Source organism: Thamnophis sirtalis, unplaced genomic scaffold (genome assembly GCF_051295495.1).
Source record: "Thamnophis sirtalis isolate CommonGarterSnake01/CBP01778 unplaced genomic scaffold, rThaSir2_p1.2 scaffold_5, whole genome shotgun sequence".
NCBI lineage: Eukaryota > Metazoa > Chordata > Lepidosauria > Squamata > Natricidae > Thamnophis > Thamnophis sirtalis.
Genome location: NW_028261385.1, coordinates 35,746,063 through 35,770,648, shown reverse-complemented (window position 1 = coordinate 35,770,648; position 24,586 = coordinate 35,746,063). Strand labels below are relative to the sequence as shown.

Sequence of the window (24,586 nt, the reverse complement as noted above, 5' to 3'; positions counted from 1 at the left end):
TTGATTAGTATTTTAAATAGACTTCCAAAACCTGAACTTATCTTAGAAAACAGAATATCTGTATTTCTTGTTTCTTGCATATAGTAACATCCTTTACTGTCAGTTTTTCCAGTATTAAGAAAGGAGGGTACGTATGGACAAGTAATAGCTGAAACTAATTTTCTGTGCCAGATTTCACATACATAGAACACAAGTTGAAATTTAAGAATATTCCAGCTTGCTAAATATCAAGGAGCATTTTTGTAGTGAGAAAGCATATTCATAGTATATTGGAGGTCATTAGTTCCAGTGAAAATTATCAAGGCATGCAAAAAATTCTTAACCTGGGAATGTGTGGGTGACTGAACTGTAACCTCATTTTATATTAAAACATTTCCTGTATTAGCCCCTAGTGCATACCATCTTCACATTCTAAGATTTTTAGTTGAAGTGTTTTTTTCTTATATATAGTCAAATGTTAATGAAGCTCTGAAGTTACTATGTTTGCTGCTATCAATGTAGAATCAGAACTCCCTCCGAGAGCAAATGTGGTTATCTTATTGCCCTTTCCTCTGTAATCTGGGATTAGTGTAATCCTATCACCGTTGCAGTTTCCCAAATCTTCAGAATACAAGGAGGGTTGACCTACTCAAGATTGGATAGGTTAAGATCAAAAGCCTGGAATATTAATAACATAGATTAGTAGTCCAATTATTGAACTGCATTTCTACCAGTAATGTTACTGCAACCAATCTTAACCCTTTTTCATGCCCAGTATGTATAACAACACATTATATTATATTAATTACATTTTGTGATCAAGAGACTAGGGTTCTCTTTTCTACTGCTTTTCTACTTGCCACACATTTCAAATGTTGTATTATGGGTAGACTTTTGTTGCATATAATATCTCAGTCATTCAAAACTTGGTGGAGCAAAGTTTTTATTGAACCTAAGGGATCAGATTTCCCAGCTACAATGTAAAAATCTTATCACTGATCTCTTTTTCTATTGACCTACCATATCTAGTTAGGTTCCATCAAGTTATATTGGGCCATGGATGTCTGGATAAATGCTCATCCATCCTGACTAAAGAAAGGAATTTTTCAAGCTAGTAAGTACTATAAGAAAATTACAAATGTAAGTTTAACCAATTAGAAACAATACACAGTATAAGGGAGAAACAACATATTAATTTAAGAAAGAATTGTATTAAAATGTTTTATCAACAATACAACTCATGAATGAAGGCAAGCACGTGTGTCCCAGGTTAATGTTGCAGGATCCAATGAAGATCAGTCACTAGGACCAGAGGTTTGGAACCCATTTCAAGAAAAACTCAGAAGACAAAACCTCTGGTCCCAGTGACCGACCCACATTTGATCCTGCAACAATACTACTCTTCAGATAATTTCCTTAAAAGCAGAGGCTGTAATGATGATGAAAAATGAATGTGGTACTGCTAGTTTACACTGCATTACAATTTCATGACTAAGTGATGTGCATAAACAAAAATAAACCACATCATTTCTATTGAGCTAAAAGGTAAACATTTTATTAAATTTATGTAGAAGAGATTCTACATACTTCATGCAATAGGTACAGTAAAACAGTTCATGAAATCATACTTGAAAATAATATGTGCATGAAATGTAAAATACACCTCGACACTGGAAGCAGTAAGAACCTGAATAAATGATGAGATCCTAGAAAACTACAGTTAAAAACAAAGTTGAGTTCACACACTACTTTATAAAACTAAAAACAGATGAATAATACTGCTTTTTAATTTTGTACAGTATCTTTTTCACTTCTGCTATGAACTTTTTTCAAAACCAGGTCTATTTTGTTCTTTGCAGGCCCAATAATCATTTTCACCTATTTAAGCTAAACAATATAATAATCCTTTTGAGAACATGTTCCTTTGTGAAGCTGCACATTTTAATTTCGCTTTACAAATTTGTTTTTAACTAATTTCTCAGCATAATTTAAGTGTTTTACTTCAATAACTGCTGCAATGTAAAAAAGTTACAAGACGATAGTTGATAAGACACCAATAGCATATTACTGAAGCAAGGTTACTTAATTCCAGTGGGGGGGGGGACAAGTTTTTGTTACATAATACATATAAATATTTGCTATCATAACAGATCAGAATTGAATTTAATTCTTCCAGACCTTGCCACGGGCATTGCACATTTTTATAAACAAAATGTGTTCCAAGAGAGATTTTTGAATAATTTCAGCTAGTCGGTTGCTTTCTGCAGAAAGTTTTTTTTACTTGTACATACAAGGGAAAATATCCTTTTGGTTTATAGACAAAACAATGAAAAAAATTTCTGAGGTGACCACAGATGTCAAAATGACCTTTCCTTAAGATTTTATAACTGAATATCCTAAAAAAGTTAAGGTCAGCTCTCATGAAAGAAGTAACTTTGCAATTAAATGTTATATAGACCCAATTGAATTTACAGATTGAGAATATTTTTATATTTAAATGTACAAGTCAAATTTATGATTTGGGAAAAACACTGATTTAAAACACATTTAGTATAGTATTAAATCACCATCAATCCAGAAGCCATAATAGAAATACACACTTAACCACTTCACAAAATATTGTTTTGTTTTACAGAAGAGAATTATCAAGCCCCTTGGCCCCTTATCTACCTCAATACAACTAACATAGCTATGGTTCCTTTCAAAAACTGTTATCTAACCTTGTCCATCTCGAAAAACTCAGCACTAAGTAGCAAAAAATCTGCCCTAATCTTAAATTGTCAAAATGTCTTATTTTATCCCCCCCAAAAAAAGGGGGGGAGTACAAGATACAAGCTTCTTTATGCGCTTCATAGAAAGTGTTTAAATTAGAACCAAGATTTCTGCACAAATTCTAATACATGATATACAAAATGTACACTGGTTAAAAAAATGTGTATCTTGCTGAAAATCCAAACAACGTGGCAATTCCATAAACCTCAAAGCCAAAACTTCTCATGACACCCTTTAAAACAAAAACAAAAACCCAGCATCTCTACGTCAAGATGAGTTATTTTTTTTAAAAAGCAATCAGCTGATCTATTACTGAGAAGCCTGAGAGCTTATACAGCTAGGAGTCACAGCAGACCAATTCTGAAGAGAGTAAAATGAACACTTTCACATATTTTCAAATGAATATTTTTACTAGCATATACTGAAACTAAAGACTGAATATGCGTCAAACCAACGACTGAATCTGTCCAACTGCTAATACTTTGAAAACAATAACCGTAAGTTTTTATGATGGTCTAATCTACAATTACTCTGAAAGAGTTCACTTTACTATGTATATATTAGGTTTATTCACTGGCAAAATAATCAGGAGTACTTCAATACAAATTTAAGATTCAGGTTTAGCTAGGATCTTATAATCTTGGGTTTTTTTTAACGTGGGTAAATAGTATCCATAGAAAAGTTGAAGGGTATTTTAAGCTAAGCACAAATAATATCAAGTATTTTATATTTCTGTTTAAAACAGGCTTGTAAATTTACTACAAAATAACAGTAAAAGGATTTGGGGGGGGGGGGGACTGTAATTATATATACCTATCCCTGATAAGCTTGAAAAAGCATCAAGGTGTGCAATTACCGTAACCATTTCAGGATGAAGAAAATGCCTGACACCTCACAAATTATGTGTTATTGTACACGAGGAAGTTCAAATAACCACTTGAGGCAGCTTAACAATACAATTGCATCTGTTTGGACTTTCAACATCTCCAAAATAAATGGTTTATAGTTACCGTCCCCCATTTTAACTTCTGGTGTCTTTATGATTATTGTTTAGCAAAAGTAGACATTTACTTCCATGTCAATTTGGTTCCTTTTATGTAGTGGTTAAACAACAAAATAAGTAAGAGACTATAAAAAACTGGGAATGATTCCAGTATTTAAACACATGTGTATCCTAAAGTGGTGTGTAATTTTACAGCTTTTTCTGTGAAGAAAGTAACACAATGAAAATGGCAATCATTCCCACTTAGATTGACCACAATTCTGTTCAAATTAGTTTTCCTTTTTTCTTAGGTGGGCCTTTGTATCCTTTAGCCTTTCTTCGTAAGGTCCGCCTGTCTACTACAGGCACCTCAATTTCTGCTTCTTCTGAACTGCTGTCAGCAGCTCTCTCAGACACTCGTTCAGCTGACTCTTCAGACTGTTCATCCATTTGGTTCTTTTGTCCCTCAGAATGTTGTTGGTAAGAGATGTCCTCCAATTCCACCATCATCAGAGCCCCCTGACCCAGATTAATAGGGGCTTCTGGTGAGTCTGATCCGCCCTCTTCGCTTTGCTCTTCCAAGGAAGAGGTTGTGTTGGGAGAGACATTTTCAGAAATGGCATCTTCTGGAGCTTCACCTGCTACTGAGTTTGAAAGACCATTATTAGAAGATTCTTTTTCTGCTGCTGAAACAGGATCGGCATTTCCTCTTTTCCTTTGTGTAACCTGCTCCTCTTCTGCTGGCAGCTCAGAATCTGCCAAATTCTCTACCTTAGGAAGGAAGGAAGCACCACTGTAAGTCAAATATTACGTACAAAACTCTTAAGAAATGTAATATCATAGATGTTGCTTTTAATCCAAAGAATACTTCTTTACTTTATTCATTCTCACAATGCTTCTGGCATAGATTTCTATTAAAATATGTTATCTAAAATGTTCACTTTTAGATGACCTGAAAAATCAGGTAATAGTAAAGATGACACAAGTATGAAGTCTCCATATAAAAGCCAGCATGCATGAAGAAGCAGAGATGGACAGAAGCAGTTGTTTTCAAATGGAATTGTTACATGTTGGGTAAACTGAAATGCAAACACTGTTTCATTTGTTAAAGCAGGACATTTTCCAAATGAACTTCCATTCAACATACTGCAACGTTTAAAATGAATACATAAGAAGAAACACACATGAAATAACTACAAGAAAAGTGAAGAGGGACAAGGAAAACGGTGATAAAGATACTCCCCCCCCCCCAATACTGCAACTTAAATAAGAACTTAAAATTCAAAGTATTGGAAGAACAAAATAAAATCCATTGCCTGGTATTAAAAGCTATTAAATTAAAGGCCCGGTGTAAAATAGTCTGAAAATATTGTTTTAACATTCCCTCACCTTATCTGAAATATTGTCATCACTGTCTTCAGTGGATTTCCCTGAAGAATCAAGGATTAGTGGGACAAGTAGAGTTAAAGTTGTTTCTTCTGAACTGTCTGATTGTAACTTTGACTCTCCATCCAGAGCTTCATTTGTTGTTGATCCTTCAGTCACTATTGATACCTTGATAGCATTTTCCATTATCTCCCCATTAATTGGCTCTATATCTGTTTCCTAAAAAAAAAAATCACATGAGCAATGGTGTGTGATCTTATGGAAGACAGCTGTCACAGAGGGAAGATTAAAAATACTAGTAATAAATAATCTGTACTTTTAAAGATATCATCGTACCTCTCTATCATCTTGCTTCTCTGATGGAATACACTGCTGGAGTGTTTCTTGGACTGATTGTTTTGAATTCTCCACTAACTTTTCCTGCTCCCTGTCCATTACTTTTTCTTCCATCTCATCGATCAATTCTTCTGAATGTTCAGATACATGAGAACTAGGATCCAATCTATGCAACAGGAGAAACAATAAAAATACATATAAAGCAGCCAACAGCAACTTAGCAATACTGAAATGCACACAATTTTATTTTTAGGACTATATTAAGTTACATATATTATTTACTGGCAAAGAAAAATTGTTGGCACCTTCAGATCTGCTGGGTTATTCAAGCACACAGGAAAAATACTGGGAACAAATTATTTGGAGACCAGGAAATCCAAGAATGCTATTTTGCAACACAACACTGACAATACCTACCTAGTGTCTTCCATCCTCAACTTGGGATGGGTTATGACTTATAGTCATCACAGGTGAAATATCACATCTAATATTTAAACTTTCTTTTATTCTTACCAATCCTGAGCTCTTTGTAACATCTTTCCTGGTGAAGATTTCTGGAGAACTTTAAAACTTCCAAGACTGTTTTTTATTACTTTGATTGAACTTGATAAAAGGTATTGCCCTGCTACTGATGCTAGGTTTCATGCAGTTTTACAATTCATTTCCTGAATTTCACAGATTAACAGTAATAAATATATATTATTCAGTGTGAAATGACATACTGTCTTTCTGTGCAAATATGTATAAGGCCTATTCAGATATTTTTTCATTTGTACTTGTATTGAATCATATACTACCTGTTTCCCGATGTTTGAGAAGTATTTATATCTTCAGTTTCAGAAACTTCGGGTTCTTGCATTCTTTTCCCCAACTTTGGACGTTTCAGATGATTGCTTCGTGATCGAGTAGGAACAAGTTCTGGAGAAGAAAAAACCACCTCAAAACTTAATTTTGTATACAAATAATACCAAAATATATGACAAATTCAAAATATATAATTGCTTTAACAATGTGTTACTAATGACTAGGAGCTATTCACAGTCCAGCTGTCTCCAGCCTTACAGCAATGACATGGAACCTTACTATTGGTTTGAATTTTTCCATCCATATTCTGAAGTTTTCTGCAGTTGTAGAATCTAAATAAATTTGTGTTTCTGTGTGTGTGTGTGTGTGTGTGTGTGTGTGTGTGTGTGTGTGTGTGTGTGTGTAGAGAGAGAGAGAGGGAGAACGAACCCAAATTGTGGAGTTTGGGAGTAGGGAAAAGATAAATGAATATTTTATAAAACACACACAAATAATTGAGGGCTCCTCAATTAATAAGTTTCCTTTTGAAGTACTTCCTCTAATCATAGGCATTCATGAACAAAGTGAATAATAAATGAAGAATATTTTCCAAAAAAGATGCAATACTGCATTTTTTACCTTCAGAGGTACCTTCGTATACATCAAAGCCATCTTTATTTGTATGGGCATCAACCTAAAAACAGGAAGAGTTACCATCAGTTTCATAAATCCATAACATAAACCCAAAACTCTTTAAAGTAAACCATTACTAAAGATTTCTTCCATTCATTCAGTTACATATCCATACTGATTTTTACTTTATTAAACAAAACATCAATATAAAAAGTTAAAATGAATGTGGAATTTAAAGAGAGAAGAAAAAGTTTTTTAAAAACCTTGGAAATTTAACATATATGAGAGAACTGAAGGAGAAATTCAAAATGTTTAAACTATATTCCACCAAAACCCTCATCTGTACAGCCCGAGATAATCTATTAGGAAAACATTGTTAATATAGCTAAATGAGGTTCAATCTTTTTTCCTGTATGGTTTTTATAGATTTCAATGGTGGGGAGAATTAAAACTTTGATCTCATTTTTACTGCTAAAAATTGAAAAATCACACCTATAAAATTACAATTTCCGAATGATTCTTGACAGTTTAATTTGGAGAAATGTCACACACTGCTGAAACCTGATTAAAGTCAGGATGTACTTTCAATTGTCTTCTGCCTTTTTCTGCTGGCTTGTTGTGGCCCGCAAACGGCCAGCGGAGCTGGTGGCAGATTCAGACAGTGAGGAAGTTGGGGAGGAACACGGGCCAGTCCTGGAGTCTGGGGAAGGCTCTGAGGAATACTCTGCGTCAGAGGCAGAGATTGAGCCAGGGCCGTCTGACAGTTATCAGCTGCCTTTGGAGGTAGGCATCAGTGAGGCAGATGAACCGCTGGAGCCTGTTCCCAGTGTATGCAGAGTTGCCAGATGAGGGAACAGCTAAGGAATAAGGGTCAACTTGGGACTAAAGCCACAAGTGGACAGTGAATGGCCCCTCCCATAGGGAATAAAAGAGGACCAAAAGGGGAGGGGTATTTGCAGGAGACAATTTGTTCATTCCTGCAGTCTTGCCAAGTATTGCGGAGTCTGAAAGATATCAGCCTGGCCACTGTCCAAGCCTGATAAAGGTCGTTAATTATGAACTATTTTGAAAAGTCGGGGCTTTGCTGGAGAGGAATTCACTGTAACTTAAATAAAAGGGGTTTATCGGGACTCGGACTCAGCTTTGTGCTGCTGGGTAAGCCTAGGTCAGAACACTGCTTACCACAATCTGAGGCTTTCTTTGTAGCCCGTAAAAAGAAGCAGCACTAAACGTGACTGCTTCAAGTCTAATTCCAAATGTATACTTTATTTACACAAGAATATTATAAACTCTGGGGAGTGGACAAAGCAATGCAAGTTAAATTGGATATTGTAAGAGGTTTCCCATTTTTCTACTTCAGTAAAAACATTAAGAATTTTGAAAAGGCAAATTTAACAAAATCATAGGCATACATATAGATCACAGAGCGGGTACTAAATAATTCAAAGGAAGCTATTTTATACCTACACTTAAGTGTGCTTCACTGGGGTCAACTGCCTGTTCATGCGATGGGCTGTTATCTGTGGAAGAGTGCAGAAACCGTTCCTCATTCTGGGAAGTGTTCGCTTCTATTTGCAAGGCTTCTTGTTCATAGGGGAAAACAAATAAAAATGCAACCATTACAAAATATTATCCCCCCATATATGTTGATACTATTTTCTGCCTTTTTCTGTGGGCAGACTTAAGAATACCAAAAGAGTAGGCCCTATTTACTTTTCCACTAGAACCATTACAGAAACCCCCATTTGGTCAACTACACAAAGGTGTACAATAGTCCTTACAGGCACAGAACTCTGAGTCCATGTGGAGGGCCAGAATGGGACAACTCCAGAGGTGGATTTCTGCCGGTTTGCCCCAGATCGGGTGAACCGGTAATGGCAGCAGTGGGAGGCTACGGCCGGATGCCCGGACGCTTCTGCGCATGCACAACTGTCCCGCAAGTGCACGCACATGCGGGAAATCGGTAGTAAAATAAATTGAAACCCACCATTGGACAATTCGCCATGGTCCCAATTCTCTACAGAACAATTCACTGGAGTTGCAGTGCAACTCACTGTGGGTTCCCGAGGCAAGTTGTCCCATTGTGAGTTAGCCACAGCAAGTTGTCGTAGACCTGGAAGCTGAGACTTTTTATGGTAGCACAATAATCTTCCACCTACGAATCTACTCTGGTTCCCTTGCCCCAAACAATCTTCCTTCAGTTCCACAACTTGGTTTGTAAGGAAGTTTCTTTTTGCTGATCTTAAAAACCAGATACCTTTCCAGAACCTCGGGAAAACACTCACAGGCTAGTGAAAATTCTCAGTCTCTATTTTTGCCTAATTGCATTATATGTTAATACCTCCTACCTTTGAGTTTTAAACTTTCTCTCTGCAAAACAGTAGCAATAGGTGTTCGCTGGTGCCAGTGGCCTATGCCTTCAATTTCCCACAGAAGGTCACGATCCCCTGGATACCTTTCAAAGTACTTCTGGCAAGCTGAGAGCAAGATAAATAGAACTCATTCAGTAAACCATCCAGATTTGTTTTTATTTTATTTTACAAGCTTCCCATTCTCTCCCCCCAAATATGGCAACACTTTTATTTTACCATTTGCTTTAAATGGAGCATTGAAAACACATAATCGTGTCACAAACAGAAGCACAAGAGCACTTTGCAGTTTGTAGAGAACAGGTACATACAGTACACCTATCCTAGTTGCGTAGAACCGTTTCAAAAGCCACAGATAGCTCTTGGACTGCTAAATGTTTGCCTTGCCTAATATACCAATGAAAGGAGTGCTCAGTATAAGCAATTCAATACCTAGGACAGTGTTGGCTAACTTTTTCAGCACCAAGTGCCAAAATGGGAGCGCGTGCACGCACGTGGGGGAGCACCAGAAACTGGAAGACCAGTTAAAGCTGAACTGGTCTTCCGGTTTCTGGTGTACATGTTCTGCACGACATGCGAAGACCAGCTGGCATGTGCGTGCCGGAACCCAGAAGAGCAATGGGCAATGGCTGGCGTGCCCAGAGAGATGGCTCTGTGTGCCACTTCCAGCATGCATGGCATAGGTTTGCCATCACGGACCTAGGATGTTAAAACTCAGGAAATCCTTTTAAAATGTTCTTTCAGATTACAGGCCTCACCTAAATTTCTCAGATATTTGTTTCTTGCGTGTATGAGGATGGACTTGAAGCTAAAATAAGTGATAATAGCAAGAATGCAGAGAAATATGTTCTGATAACTGAGATATGCAATATCCATTCAGAATATCAAACTCTATTCCTAAATTTCAAACAGTGAACATTCTGAAGGTCTTACCAGTTCGCATGAAAGATGTCAGAGGGAAACGCAAACCAAGGGCATCTTCAGTGAAAGAATCCACAAAATCTTCCAGCATCAGAAGGCCAAAGTCCTTACTTTGATGTTTCTTCCTCACAAACATTGTGTCCAGAACAGGAAGCTGGTAGCTCTGAGTAAGAAAGGCACTACAAATGCTCCCTGCAAACGCAACAGCCAATTCTAATTAGCATTTCAGAATACCTACCTACATACATACATACCTGAGGCATTTTATTTCCCTCAAATAAGTTTTCAAATAGGGCTCTGGGCAACAATAATAAAATGCATAAAATCCATATAAGCTTTTAAACTTTAAAAGACTGATTAAAATATGTTTTTGAACCTTAATAACAATAGTTGGCTCCATGGTATTGGCCATGCAATCAATCACCCTGCTTTAAAGTCCATCACATTATTTTAGATCATTATTAGGAGATCTTTTGTCCTTTCCACTGGACCTGTCCTGATTATTGTGCATGTAACTGAAGCAAAATTCAATAACAGTTTGTAGGCATAATGAGCCTATTAGTTTTTAACTGGCTCTTCACATCCTTCAAATTAGAATAAGTTAAAAGATCAGATTATGCATTATGAAATCATAGTCTGGTTTGGGGTTTTTAAAATCTCTTTTTATATACAGGAACAAAATCTTAGTCTTCGCTAAACTTTGTCAAGAATCAGGAAGGGGAGGAGGATGTTATCTTCTTATTCCTACCATAGCTACTACAGACCAGGCCTTATCAGACTGATGACATGAATGCAGATGTCAACCCTAAATACAATCAGGGTTGGCAAACTAAGGAGCAAGTAGTATGAAAGCAGCCTACTATGGAGATGATCCAGCCTGCAAGTAACAAAGGAGCAGGTTAGGCAAAACTGCTCTCTCCTAATAGGAACGTACAATTCCAAAAATAGGCAAATCACCCTCTAACCTGTCTAAAAATTCTGAACGAAATTATTCAAGAAGGTCCAAATATCAGCAACTAAAACAAAAGAATCCCTTGCCATCTGCTTTTTACCTTCCCCCAAGGTTTGGCAAGTCATGGCAGAAGGGAGGGCCATCTGGCCAAATATCAAGTTTCTAAGAGCTGTCAAGGCCATATAATTTGTTGCACTTGGCAACTGATTTCCTTCGAAATTAAGAAAAGGGGGGAGGGAGGGAGGGGGAGAAAGAGAGAGAACAAGCAGTCATTACTAATTCACCAAGGTTCTAGACATTCATTACATGGCCTTGTTAAAACTATTGCAATTTTAAACTGAACAAAGGAGGGTTTTTTCTGCTTACAATAAGAAAGAAGAAAGGGAAGTCTGCATTGAAGCCCTCAATTAAAATAGATTAAAGTCCATGTGAGAATAGCAATAAAGGAACCAAGACACTTAGTGATCTGTTCTATCTCTTAGCAATCTGTAAAGACAGGGAAATGAGCCTATAACTTTAAATAGGATTTAATTTACGATGTCAAGAATTAGCAAAAGAGTTTGGTGACATCAATGTCGCTCAACTGCATTTAAATCTGGGTAAGTAGATTTGAGATCTGAGGAGGTAACCCTGGCTTAATCTGTAAGGATTTAATTTCCTTCTCTAATTTCTTTTTTATTGATTTCCAACTTTGAGTGTCCATATTGAGAAGTGAAATAAACTTATATTCTCATAATGTGCATAATGCTACCAGCATACCTCAGTATCTGAACCAACATGACTAATCACAGATACAGTGCTGAGAAGCTTGATATCAATGCTCTGGGTGTAAAATAATGAATGGAAGCCCAAAACCTTCCATAAACCTCTGTCAGATTGTATGACAAATGCTATATCAATGCACAGCTGTAGTAAAAGCTTGGGTTGGAGCCAATAAAATGAAACTCATCAAGATAGGTGTAAATATTTTTTTTCTGAATTAGAAAATTTGAAGGATGACCTTTTCCCATATATTTTATGTTGTTATAAAGATGTTTCCTATGTTCCTAGAACTGTGTGATTTCTATAAAGGCAAATTTACAAGTTTATGCTACCTTCTTGGATAGGTTCATAAGCAGTTCACCAACAGCAGTAATCACCATCATCATAACTAATAACCACAACCAGCTCGTAAGGAATGTTCTTGTCTGTGTCACACTGAATGGGTAAAAATGTCCCTTGCCATTTCCAAAATAAAAATACAAGGGAATTGTGGACATCGACTAGTTCTTTGCAAGTGACGTTAAAAGATGGGCTTATTTTTTGCCTCACATTAAATTACTTTTTTATTGAAAGAATAGTCTTACCTGGCAGTTTAATAGAATAAAAACCAATAGCCATTCCTTTCTTCCACAGAATTTTTGCATAATCATGGCTACCATGGCAAAGGAATGGGACCTCGTTTTTCTCAATTTCTTGTTTACGATAAATTATTCTGTTGAGCACATAAAGGACCACTCTCTCCCCAATTGATTTCGCCTACAAAAACACATATGAATTAGTAAACATAGCCAGAAGTCTCATATAGTTAAAATCCACATTTATACTTCCAAAAAAATGAAAATAGAATGGAGTTTTATTTTTTATTACGGTTTTAGCTATTAGTTAATTTGCTTACATTTCTAAAGCACCTCAAACAGTTTAGGAGAAAGTAGATATACATGTCTATTAATAAAATAAAAATGAGGAGTGGATAAAAACCTAGTAGGGCACTACTATATTATGAACTTGATTGAAAGTGGCTCAAAAGTGAGGATACAGTGACTAGAAAGAAAACATAAATCCTATAATGTTGGGATAGGAATGCTAATTCTTCAGAGCTCGGAATTCATTGAAATAAAATAATTTGAGTGAAGTTGTCTTGGATTATATAGTAAAACAATAATAAACCCACAGCTGAACTGCAAAACCCAGCAGCCCTAGACACCATGATCAATTATGAGATGCTAGAAATAAAAAAAACAATTGCAGTCATAAATCCTTATTTGAGGCATTGTCCATATTATAAACTACTCATCACTACAAGTCAAAATGCTTGACACAGCTTAACTGTATACACAGGCAATTCTATTCAAAGTAATCAGACTGCACACTTGAATAAGCCAGATATTTCTTTTATTTATGTTAAGCTTTAGATTTCATTATCGAACACTTTACTACAAGTACAACTTTATTTACCCGTAGGAGTCCTTCTCTAGAAGGAGATGATGTTCTCAAAATATCATCGATAGTCCACCATTGATCAGCCAGAAACAAGGCAACAGCTCAAAGAGGAAAAGAATGTAAAGTAAGAATGTGTTCAGTCTTTCAATTCTAATTATGCCTAGTAAATATCATTGGTTGTAGTGATTTATATTTCACATTAGTGTTATTCTTAATTATAATACTTAATACGTGTACAGTATATGCATTTCTTAGAAATCTGGGATTGGTCCCATTTTAGAAGTAGTCACTTCCCAGCTAAGTTATCCTATCATATGCTCATTTTCAAAAGATATGTGGGTTCTACATGCAAGAGACTTTTTCTGAACAGAATAGCATATTGGGTTCCACCTCAACTTCTAAATTATCAAACTTAAAGAAACTACTTATTTGAATAAGTAACTATAGTACATACTTGAACCAAAGGAAGCCCTCATCAACTATCAGTCCCTAATTAAAATTAAGGAAAGGTATATACACCAGGAAAAATGACAGTACTATGATAGCAACGAAATGGCAACCAATGACAGTCTGCTCTTGTAAGAACAAATCACAATTAACCATAGACTCACACATGATTTACTTTTTTCATGTACAAGGAGAACATTCAGGAAAACCCTAAATCTTCAATTCCAGGCTTATATTCACTGAAATTACCTGTTCAATCAAAGCTTGATTGAACAGGTAATTTCAAAATGATTGAATCAGATCTGATTTAATGATTCAATCTATGATTGAATCAAGTCTTTCAAACATTATAAAACTGGAAGGGAGAAGCTATTCGCACCAAAAGGCTCTTTGCCCAGTTTCAACTGCATCCCCGTTTTATCATGATTTCTACAGTATTTCTAAAACTTTCTTATCAAAAGCAACATACAACATGGGAACTGGGGAAAAAAATAACTCAGATCAAAATGCTACATTGTTACAATTCAAAATGTAAGAGAAACCTGCAAGTGAATCCTCTGGTGCAAATAAAGCAAGAACTTTGTGTCTTTCTTCTCCGCCGTAAAGGGGGACAAAGCCTACAGTTGACAAACAAATTGGAACCTGAGAGAGAGAGAGAAAAAGTTCATCATTGTTAATTCTATTCATTTGGATCAGTGGGGGGTTTCAAAAATTTTCACCACCGCTTTAGTGGGTATGGCTAGTGGGGGGATGTGACTGAGTGGGCGTGGCCAACTTGACATCACTTATGCACACCTGCACACGCAGTCACATGCCTCCCAGCCAAGCAACGCCCACCGAACCGATGGTGAAAAATTTTGGGATTTTTTTTAAAAATTATAATGGGGGAAAAAAATTGGGACTTTTTGACACTTTGGGGGGGGGGGGAACCCACCTGGCCTGCCTCAGTACGCCAGCCATCAGAGGCGAGAAGAGACACTCCTCCCGTGGCCGTCGCAGAAGCCACCCGGGCAAGCAGCTCCCCACCTCCCCAGGCCAGGCTCGCAGCTCACGCCAGACCAAGGCCGCAACCTGCTCTCTTTGTCTGCCCAGCTGGCGGCAGCACCGGTGAGGCCACCGGCTCTCAAAGAGGCAGCTAAGTGCACCTATTTCAGAAAAGTGAATTTGTAAGCTACTTAAAATTGATCCTTCTTTAACTGTTTCCCCCTCACTTGTTCTGTCTCCTACGTGGGATTTGGGACAGGGCATCAAAGCAGCCCCTTTTCTGCCTCAACGCTCATTCATAGGATACCTAAAACTACTAAGAAGAGTCCAGGCACTCAGAGATTCTGCAGCACTGGTCTGAAGACACATGAGTTGGGCTAGGATACCATGCAAGCTTAAAATGTATGGCTGATTTATAATGCGAATCCATTCCAGTGTGGTTAGCCTGAGGTTTGGTGCCTTGACACAAACCTCAAACAATTGAGTTAATCCTGTGTAAATCAAAGCTGAGAGGACCACGTCACTGATGAAGCACATGTTCTCCATTACCATATTTGACCCAAAAATGGGTTCAGGGGTTTTCCCCAGGGAAGGGATAGAGCTTTCCTCCTTATCACCAAATTGCCAGATTGTCCCTCCCACACTTTCAGCGTGCTCCACTCCTCCATGCAAGGATACATGAGCACAATCGGAGTTGCCGAGGCAGGTGGGAGGGAGGAGCCCCCCTTGCATGGGGGGGGGATGCTCCTTTCCTCAGCAGTCATTTTCTTACCTCTAGGTGGCTATGCCAGCTGTGTCCTTAAGGCAGCGCCCTTTGGAGCTCCCTTCACGGAGGTAGGGTTTAAAAAGCAGGTAGGGAACAGGAAGGGCTATCATGGGCTATGGGAAAGGTGCTGCTCCGCGCCTTCTGATCTTTCTCGGGCATGGAGAAAAGCAACTCTGTGAAGGGACTGAGTTTGATGCTGAACCTGGAAGCCAAGAGACTTCTTTTCCATCCAACTGCTGGCCACAAGGCGGCGAAAAGTCCTCCATCGCTGCCGCCATGCACAGCTTTCTTCTCACCAGCTAGAGGACTTTTTCAGCACCCTGCAGCCAGTGGCTGGGTAGAAAAGAAGCCTCTGATCCTCCGGCACTCAAAGTGAGAGGGTTCTTTGCCAACCAGCCACTTCCCAGCTCCGGTTAGCTTGCCATCCGAAGAACGCGTCAGGTGGGCGAACGAGTGGTGAGCGGCGAGCGGGAGACCAGTTTGGGAGTGTGGCCAGCCTGCTGTCCCTACCAGTTTGCCAACCCAGGTCCCTTTATCACTACCAGGTGCACCCGAACCAGTGCGAACCAGTAGGAACCCACCTCTGATTTTGATCTGTGAATTGCTGACACAGTACATTCTTGAACCAAGAGACATTAAAGAGAGAGACTCATGCCCTGAAATCGCTATGATTCCAATCTCACCTTGATATTATCAACAAGAGAGAGATATTCTGGATTTTCTGGATCTCCACATCTAAGTTCAGATAGATAATCCTCTCCAGAACTCTCCAGATCTTCATGACTGTAGTTATCCAGGAGATCCACAGGGAAGGCCATCCCTTTGGGAGAGTCCACAAACACATACATAATTATTACCGTAATCATTTCATCTTAGGAATCCACATGGAATTTTAAAAAGTTATATGTACATCAGAGTAGCCCTACCCAAACTGATAGTCTCCAGATGTTTAGGAATTGTAACATATTTAGCAATTACAGGTTAGGTTTGAAACTTAGTTCCAACACATCCTCAAGGTGCGAAATTGGAGAAAACTACTTATAAGTTAAAAAGAAAACTGTATACCATTCCACTCATTTTTGTACCCACTCAGAACATGTTATCTAAAGTATTCATACAGCAGCTCATGAGGATATACATGTAGTCCTCAGTTTACAAAAGTAATTGGGACTGGAATGAACATTGCTAAGCAACATGATCATAAAACACATCATGTTACCTGATAATAAAACACATTACGTTAGGGACAGGAGTTTCAACAGTGTTGGTTACACTCATTAAGCGAGGATCTCACATGATTAACATCTGACTTCCTGCCAGCTTCCCCACTGACTTTGATTGTGGAAAGCCAGCAGGGAATGTCAGAAATTGTAATCATACAACCATGGGAATGCTGTGATAGCTAGAACTAGTCATAAGTCTGCTCATTCAGCACTACTGCCTTTTTGAACAGTCACTGAATGAATGGACATAAGCCAAGGACTATCTATGCCAAAGAAGCAGGTAAGAGTTGTATCATGATAGAGACTAAATCATTAACATGATTAGTAGCTCTATGTTTGTTCTTACTACTCTGAATCACATATTCCATCTGTTCCATATTAACTTGATTTTCATTTAACCTGCACTTATAAAATGGGAAAAGACTTAAAATAAATTATCAACTCTTTAATTCTCCTTGCGCAAGGAATTAAATCTATCTTCAAATCTTATTCTATCAGAATGTATCTCTATATCAGGCAGAGAAAACATTCCATTCACACTATCCAACCCAATTTTCAACCAACTATATCTGTGACAGTGACAATCAGATCAAAATTACCAACTGAAGCCAATGCAAAACGCAAACATAGAGCTGAAAAAATTGTATTAAGCTTCATTAATACAAGAGAAATAAAATACCCTCTATATAAAAAATGCATTTGTTACCTTTAAAATAAATTTTGTAACATCATTTAAGTTTGGGGGAAAATCAGTTCTTCTGTTATTATGCAATTGATAATAATCTTTATTTAACTATATTCTCCCTACTTCCATTTCATGACTTGGAAAGCAAAATCTATTGGTTCCCCTAATGGCCAAGAATTATAGTGCAAAATTAGTTACTATGTGTCAGCTTCTGCTTTGCTGCTGCTTCAGCTGCCATGAAACGGGAAGGGGGGGGGGGCGTGTATGTGGGAGGGTTTTAATTGATGTGCTGGAGGACTGCTGGAGGAATGTTCTAGGATGTACCAGTCGTTGGGATTGCGCATGCCTACATGTTTCCCGCCTGCATCAACGGCCTTCACATTCCATCTTGGCCTGTCTTTTTGAAGTTATCTCACACCTGACATTTGAAGGACTTATGATTGGACTGGAGCTTTGATCCTAAGGGGGGGGAACGGGCTTTGCTATATATCAATTGCTTTCGCGCCATATTATTCAGATTTTGCTTCACTGCTGCTCGCTTACCATTTGTAATTAGTAAAAGTACTTTGGATTTCCAACCCATGGAGTCTCTTGGTTTTCTTTCCTAATTATGGAATGGAGTGGGGCGTGACAAGAAGCAAAATCTGAAAATATCCCTTTCCAGGAGATTTTACGTCTACCGAGAAGGGAAATAATGTCTTCTCCGACCAGAGAGGAGGAAGGCGCCGTTGGAGGGACGGATTCCAGTGAACTGGGACCTCCCGACCTTTCTTTACACCAGCCCAGCCCCTCTGACTGACCTTTGCACGAAGATTTATTTCAACTGCAAATTTCCAGTCAGCCTGAACCTTCCCCCCTACCCCGTTGGTCAACTTCAGTGGGGCAAAGAGAAATAGAGACAAGCTGGAATGCTGGACTCACCCAAAGACCACCTCAACAAACTTCGCTGGAGCCAGGGGCCGTGAGAAAACCTCAGGCGGGTGAGTTCCATGAATATTGGAGCCAAAGAGGCGATGACGCGGAATGGGGAAATTATCAGCACCAGGGCCCCGTGAGAAGACCCCAGCGGAGTGAGTTACCTGATTATTGGAGTCAAACATTTTTGGAGGACAGGAGGGGGGAGGAGGAAAGAGACTGGAGAAATTGGCAACGTTACCCACGCCAGGATTCTCCCCCACCCCCCCCCTCGGCCTGTATCACCCCCTGCGGCTAGAGGTTTCGCTGATCAAAGAGCACCTCCACCCCAGGCTCCCCCCCGAAGACATCGTATGGCTAAAATCCCTCCTTTGCCTGTGCGTTTTAATGGGGCTTCTGCTAGCCTCGCCTCCTTTCTTATGCAGGTTTTTAACTACATGGAGATTTATGGCCGGGACTTTGAATCTGACATTTTAAGGGTCAGAATGGTCCTTTTGTCTTTGGATGGTGAGGCGGCTGCGTGGTCGACTGCTTTGCATATGTCTGGTTCTCCCCTCTTGGGGAATTTTAACCGTTTTATGGCAGCTTTCCGTCGACGTTTTGATGACCCGTTGACTGAGAAGCGAAACAAATTGAAGTTTTTAACTTTTGACCAAGACGACAGGCCTGTCGCCGAATACATCCAGGAATTTCAATGTCTGTCTCAGTACATGAGAGGCTGGGGGGAGGATGCGATGCTGGACAGATTTGCTGAAGGCTTAAACCCTGAAATTTATCAACAATGTGTTAATCGTAACCTGCCGAGACGCTTAATCACTTGGTTTGAGCATGCTGCTGACGCTGAGCTTGACTTAATTCGTCTGCGCTATGCCACTGAAGAAAAAAGGAAGCGGAAAGAAAGGGCTGCCAAGGCCCTCCCCCCTCCTGCTACTCAAGCGCTTTCCAAACGCCGAGGCGACGCGAGAGAGCCCCCTTCTGGCTCCTCCAGACCTTTAACATGTTTTCGCTGTGGCAAGCTTGGCCATACCGCCCCCCTCTGTCGGGCGAAATCACCCCTCTCTGCCCAACCCCCTCCCAGACGTGAGGAGAAGCCTGCAAGAGGCCCTGAAAAGAAAAAGAGGGAAACAGCTTTCGCTGGAGAAACCAACCCCCCTCCTCTTGCCCAACCATTGAAGGATGACGCGGATGCTAACTACTCTTCTTCTGATGACTCAGATGACGACGCTTCACCTCGCTGGGTGAGTTCAAACAAGGGGCCCCTTCTACTCCCTATTGAATTAAAAGTTCCTCCTGAGGGAACACCTGCCACCCTCCTAGCATTACTGGATTCCGGCTGTTCCCGGTCCATGATCAATCCAGCCATGGTTGAGAAATTAGGCCTCAAATTGCGCACTTTGAAAACCCCTATTGTTTTTTGCCAGATAGACGGATCGATTGCAGGGGGGGGGCCCGCCCATTTTTTTACTGAGCCTTTGGAAATGACAATGGGTACCCACACTGAATTAATCTCTTTTGTGGTCGCACCTGGCATGGACAGACCACTTATTTTAGGCATCCCATGGCTCCGGAAATGGAACCCTCACATAAATTGGCGGACAGGCCGCTTGCGTATTCGCTCCAAAGTGCCTCCAGTGGGGGAGGGCTCTCCAACCCAGCCTGACGTCACTAACGTTCCTGAGGTGGCCGCTAGGGGGCAGGAGAGGATTGCAGGAGAGGAGAAAATTCCGAAAGAATATTTGGATCTTAAGGAAGTCTTCAGCGAGCAATCTTCGGACATTCTACCCCCCCACAGGCCTACTGATTGCTCCATTGACATTTTGCCCGGGGTCAAACTCCCAAAACCCCGCATTTACTCCATGTCACCCAGGGAAATGGAGGAGATGCGTTCTTTCATTGACAAAAATTTGAAACGTGGTTTCATTGAACCGGCCCGACCCAAGGTGGCGGCCCCTGTGCTATTTCGTGAGAAGAAAGATGGGTCTCTTCGTTTATGTTGTGACTTTAGGAATCTTAACGCCATCTGTTCTCAAAACCTCTACCCACTACCCTTGATGAAGGACTTATTGGCACAATTGGGGAAGGGACGCATCTTCACAAAATTGGACCTGCGAGAAGCTTACTATAGAGTACGCATCAAGGAAGGGGACGAATGGAAGACCGCGTTCAACTGCCCTCTTGGTTGTTTCCAGTTCCGGGTTATGCCTTTTGGCCTACAGGGGGCTCCTGCTGTATTCATGCAATTTATTAATGAGATCCTACACGACCACCTCTATAAGGGCGTTATCGTATATCTGGACGATATCCTCATTTATACCCGCACTTACGACCACCACGTCAATCTGGTGCGCACTGTTTTGAAAAAGCTCCGTGCTGCCAACCTGTATGCCAAGTTGTCTAAGTGTGAGTTTCACCAAGCTACTATTGACTATCTGGGCTATCGTATCTCCCCTGATGGCGTTGAAATGGACCCTGAAAAAGTGAAGGCGGTCACTGAATGGGACGCTCCCAAAACTCGTAAACAGTTGCAAAAATTTTTGGGTTTCGCTAATTTCTACCGTCAATTTATTCCCTCTTTTGCCGACATTGCTCTACCCATTACTAATTTGCTCAAAACTAAAGGCGACCCGAAACCAAAACCCAGTAAGCCTTTGGACTGGACCATGGAATGCCAGGCAGCCTTCGAAAAGCTTAAACGCCTTTTTGCAGCTGAACCAGTTCTTAAACATCCTGATCTCGACCAGCCGTTCGTTGTCCAGGCGGATGCCAGTGATGTCGCCGTTGGGGCTGTTCTGCTACAAGCCAATGACCAAGGTAACTTGCAACCTTGCGCGTACACCTCACGTAAACTCACTGACACGGAACGGCGCTGGGCGGTCTGGGAGAAAGAGGCTTTTGCAGTCCGTTGGGCCCTCGCTACTTGGCGCCACTTCCTTGAAGGCTCTAAGCACCCATTTGAAGTGTGGACTGACCACAAGAATTTAGAAGCGTTGCGCACACCGCGCCGTCTCTCCCCAAAGCAGATGCGTTGGGCCCAATATTTTAACCGTTTCAATTTCACTCTAAAGTATATCCCGGGCGGAAAGAACTTCATGGCCGATGCTTTGTCCCGGTTACCTCAGTATAATTGTTCCAAACTGAGTATCGTCCAACCGCTCTTGGCAGCTCCGGTGCTCACACGTCAACAGACCAAGGCTCAAAAGGACGTGCCTCACGATCTGCTTTCTGACCTCAAGGCAGCTCTTCCTCAAGACGACTGGTTCCTGAACCATCGGGACGAGTGCACCATGAGGGACGATCTACCGTGGATTGGTGCTAAATTGTACATCCCCGCTTCCCTACGTCTTATGGTCCTTCGTCGCGCGCATGACTCCAGGATGGCGGGTCATTTTGGGTTCGTCAAAACTTTGCACCTCGTGAAGAGACAATTCTGGTGGCCCTCTTTAAAAAAGGACATTGAACTTTATGTTTCCAGTTGCCCGGTCTGCGCTACCGCCAAAAAACCGCCGGGGAAACCACACGGACTTCTGCAGTCTGTCGCCCGCCCGGTTGCCCCGTGGAAGGAGATTTCTATGGACTTTATTGTGGAGCTTCCCGAGAGCCAAGGGCACACCGTCATCTGGGTGGTTACTGATTTGTTCTCCAAGCAAGTTCACTTCGTGCCTTGCCACAAGATTCCTTCCGCCAAGGCGTTGGCTAAATTATTCCTTTCTCACATATACCGCTTGCATGGGGTCCCCGACCGTATTATCTCCGATCGTGGAGTCCAATTCACATCTAAATTTTGGAAAGAGTTCCTCACGCGCATTGGCTCCGCCCAGGGCCTTAGCTCCGCCTACCATCCTCAGACTAATGGCGGCTGTGAACGTACTAATTCCGTTCTTGAACAATATTTACGTTGTTTCATCAATTATCAACAGGACGATTGGGTGGACTTGTTGCCGCATGCTGAAGTGGCTTATAACAATTCGGTTCACTCCAGCACGGGTTTCACCCCTTTCCGGGTCGTTTACGGCCAGGATTTTGTTCCTATCCCCGAACTGCCTACGGCCCAGCCTCAGGTTCCTTCCGTTGCAGACTGGAGTGAACGTCTCAGTCGCCTTTGGCCCCTCACTCTTTCCACCTTGGACGCTGCCCATAAGGCTCATAAGAAGCAGGCTGATAAGAAACGCTCTCAGCCTTATGAGTACCACGTTGGAGATTTAGTGTATTTGTCCACAAAATTCTTGCATACTACACAAAAGTCAAAGAAATTGGGTCCCAAGTATGTTGGCCCTTTCCCAATTGTGAAAGTTATCAATCCTGTTTCTGTTCGTTTGCAATTGCCCAAACATCTCAACCGGGTCCATCCGGTGTTCCATATCAACCTCATCAAACCAGTTCGAGTCTCCGACCTACGGCCCGCAGATGACCCTCCACCTGCTCCGTTACTTATTGATGGCGACCGTCATTTTGAAGTCCGGGACATTCTGGATTCCCGTCGCCACCGTAATCGCATCCAATACCTTGTGGCTTGGAAACATTTTCCCCCCTCCCACACGGAGTGGGTTGATAAGTCCCACGTTCGTGCCCCCCGCTTACTGCGGAAATTTTATGCTTCTTATCCCGACAGGCCTTGACTTTTCTCCTTTCCCTCTCTTGTTTGTTTGTTATTTGTCTGTCTTGTTTGTTTGTTTTTTTTTCCAGGCCTGACAGCCTTTTTTCCGGGGGACGGCCGGATGTCAGCTTCTGCTTTGCTGCTGCTTCAGCTGCCATGAAACGGGATGGGGGGGGGCGTGTATGTGGGAGGGTTTTAATTGATGTGCTGGAGGACTGCTGGAGGAATGTTCTAGGATGTACCAGTCGTTGGGATTGCGCATGCCTACATGTTTCCCGCCTGCATCAACGGCCTTCACATTCCATCTTGGCCTGTCTTTTTGAAGTTATCTCACACCTGACATTTGAAGGACTTATGATTGGACTGGAGCTTTGATCCTAAGGGGGGGGAACGGGCTTTGCTATATATCAATTGCTTTCGCGCCATATTATTCAGATTTTGCTTCACTGCTGCTCGCTTACCATTTGTAATTAGTAAAAGTACTTTGGATTTCCAACCCATGGAGTCTCTTGGTTTTCTTTCCTAATTATGGAATGGAGTGGGGCGTGACACTATGTTTGTTTAATCTGCAAGCTCAAATTAAGGACATAAAAAACCCTGTGCCTTGTTTTACCATTCTGTAGCTAGATCTACATGATCTCAGATAATCCACTCCATTTTTTCTAGAGCTCTTTTATATCCTGCCTTTCCTTTAAAGAGCCGATAGCAGGGTATATGAAATTATCTTTCACTGAAGCCTCACCAACATCAACCATGCCAGCTGACAGTGGTTTGCAAAATACCTTCCAATGAGTTTCACAGTTAAATGGAGATATTTTTCAGTGGGACTTTCCAGTCCCACTACAACATTTTAATTACTGCACCAGTTAATTGTATTATTTTGTATATAAATTTGATTATAACAATCTATATAACCTATGGAGATTGGGGATGGTATCCAGGGGTGGGTTCTGGATTCTTTTACTGCAGGTTCTCTCAGTGACGCACGTCGGGCACACACGCTCTTCACACACACTTGATGTCTGCTACGCATGAATGTGCAGTAGTGAAAAATTGCTTTTGCGCATGCGCAGAACCAAAAAACAAGAGGGCATCGCCTATGGCGCTGCCAATAAAACTGGTTTGGGGGTATGGGCAGCTGAGTTACTATCTACTCAGCTGAACTGGTTCAAACCGGTAGGAATCCATCTCTGATGGTATCCATGAAAAATCAAAGTAACATCACATCTATTTTGCAATCTTCCATCTAGATATTTGCGTAAAATAATTTCCCAAAATTTAATAATTTAACAAAAAACGGATTAAGGTTCAAATTTGCTAGTAAAATAATTATGTTTTTCAAAAATACAGCAAGAGAAAAATGTTACTAAGTTTGCTTTTCACCCTGACGCCTATTGTATACGTTACAACAAAATAACACATTGTTTCACGTGAAGAAGCAACATCTGTATTCTCCTGCTCTCCATCATTGTTTATTTGAAATACATTATATTATTTTAAGTTTTCTTAGAAACAAAATGAAATAACAAAATAAAAACAATAGAATGTGCAGCAACAGGCACATGGCAGTTACCATCAAACACATAAAAGATAAAAATGCCTACATAAAGCTGCATAAAAAATTAAGAGCCCATCGTGGTGCAGTGCTTAGAATGCA

The 24,586-nt window shown here is 40.5% G+C and overlaps 1 protein-coding gene across 3 annotated transcripts in view; it reads right to left on the bottom strand.

The window, feature by feature from the left end:
* Nucleotides 1-3,601: 3,601 nt before the first annotated feature.
* Nucleotides 3,602-24,586, bottom strand: part of FAM169A (family with sequence similarity 169 member A) — a 35,759-nt gene continuing 14,774 nt past the window's right edge. For 2 of the 3 annotated variants that reach the window (XM_087715647.1, XM_087715649.1), the window contains exons 2-13: nucleotides 16,196-16,332; nucleotides 14,305-14,404; nucleotides 13,331-13,416; nucleotides 12,460-12,631; nucleotides 10,174-10,353; nucleotides 9,220-9,348; nucleotides 8,339-8,454; nucleotides 6,878-6,932; nucleotides 6,253-6,373; nucleotides 5,456-5,621; nucleotides 5,123-5,338; nucleotides 3,602-4,504 (exon numbers count right to left, since the gene is read on the bottom strand). In XM_087715647.1, coding sequence (XP_087571773.1) covers nucleotides 4,019-4,504; nucleotides 5,123-5,338; nucleotides 5,456-5,621; nucleotides 6,253-6,373; nucleotides 6,878-6,932; nucleotides 8,339-8,454; nucleotides 9,220-9,348; nucleotides 10,174-10,353; nucleotides 12,460-12,631; nucleotides 13,331-13,416; nucleotides 14,305-14,404; nucleotides 16,196-16,332 — 1,964 coding nt within the window. In that variant the 3' untranslated portion in view covers nucleotides 3,602-4,018. The remainder of the gene's footprint in view (nucleotides 4,505-5,122; nucleotides 5,339-5,455; nucleotides 5,622-6,252; nucleotides 6,374-6,877; nucleotides 6,933-8,338; nucleotides 8,455-9,219; nucleotides 9,349-10,173; nucleotides 10,354-12,459; nucleotides 12,632-13,330; nucleotides 13,417-14,304; nucleotides 14,405-16,195; nucleotides 16,333-24,586) is intronic. The other variant, XM_087715648.1, reaches the window with a different exon arrangement.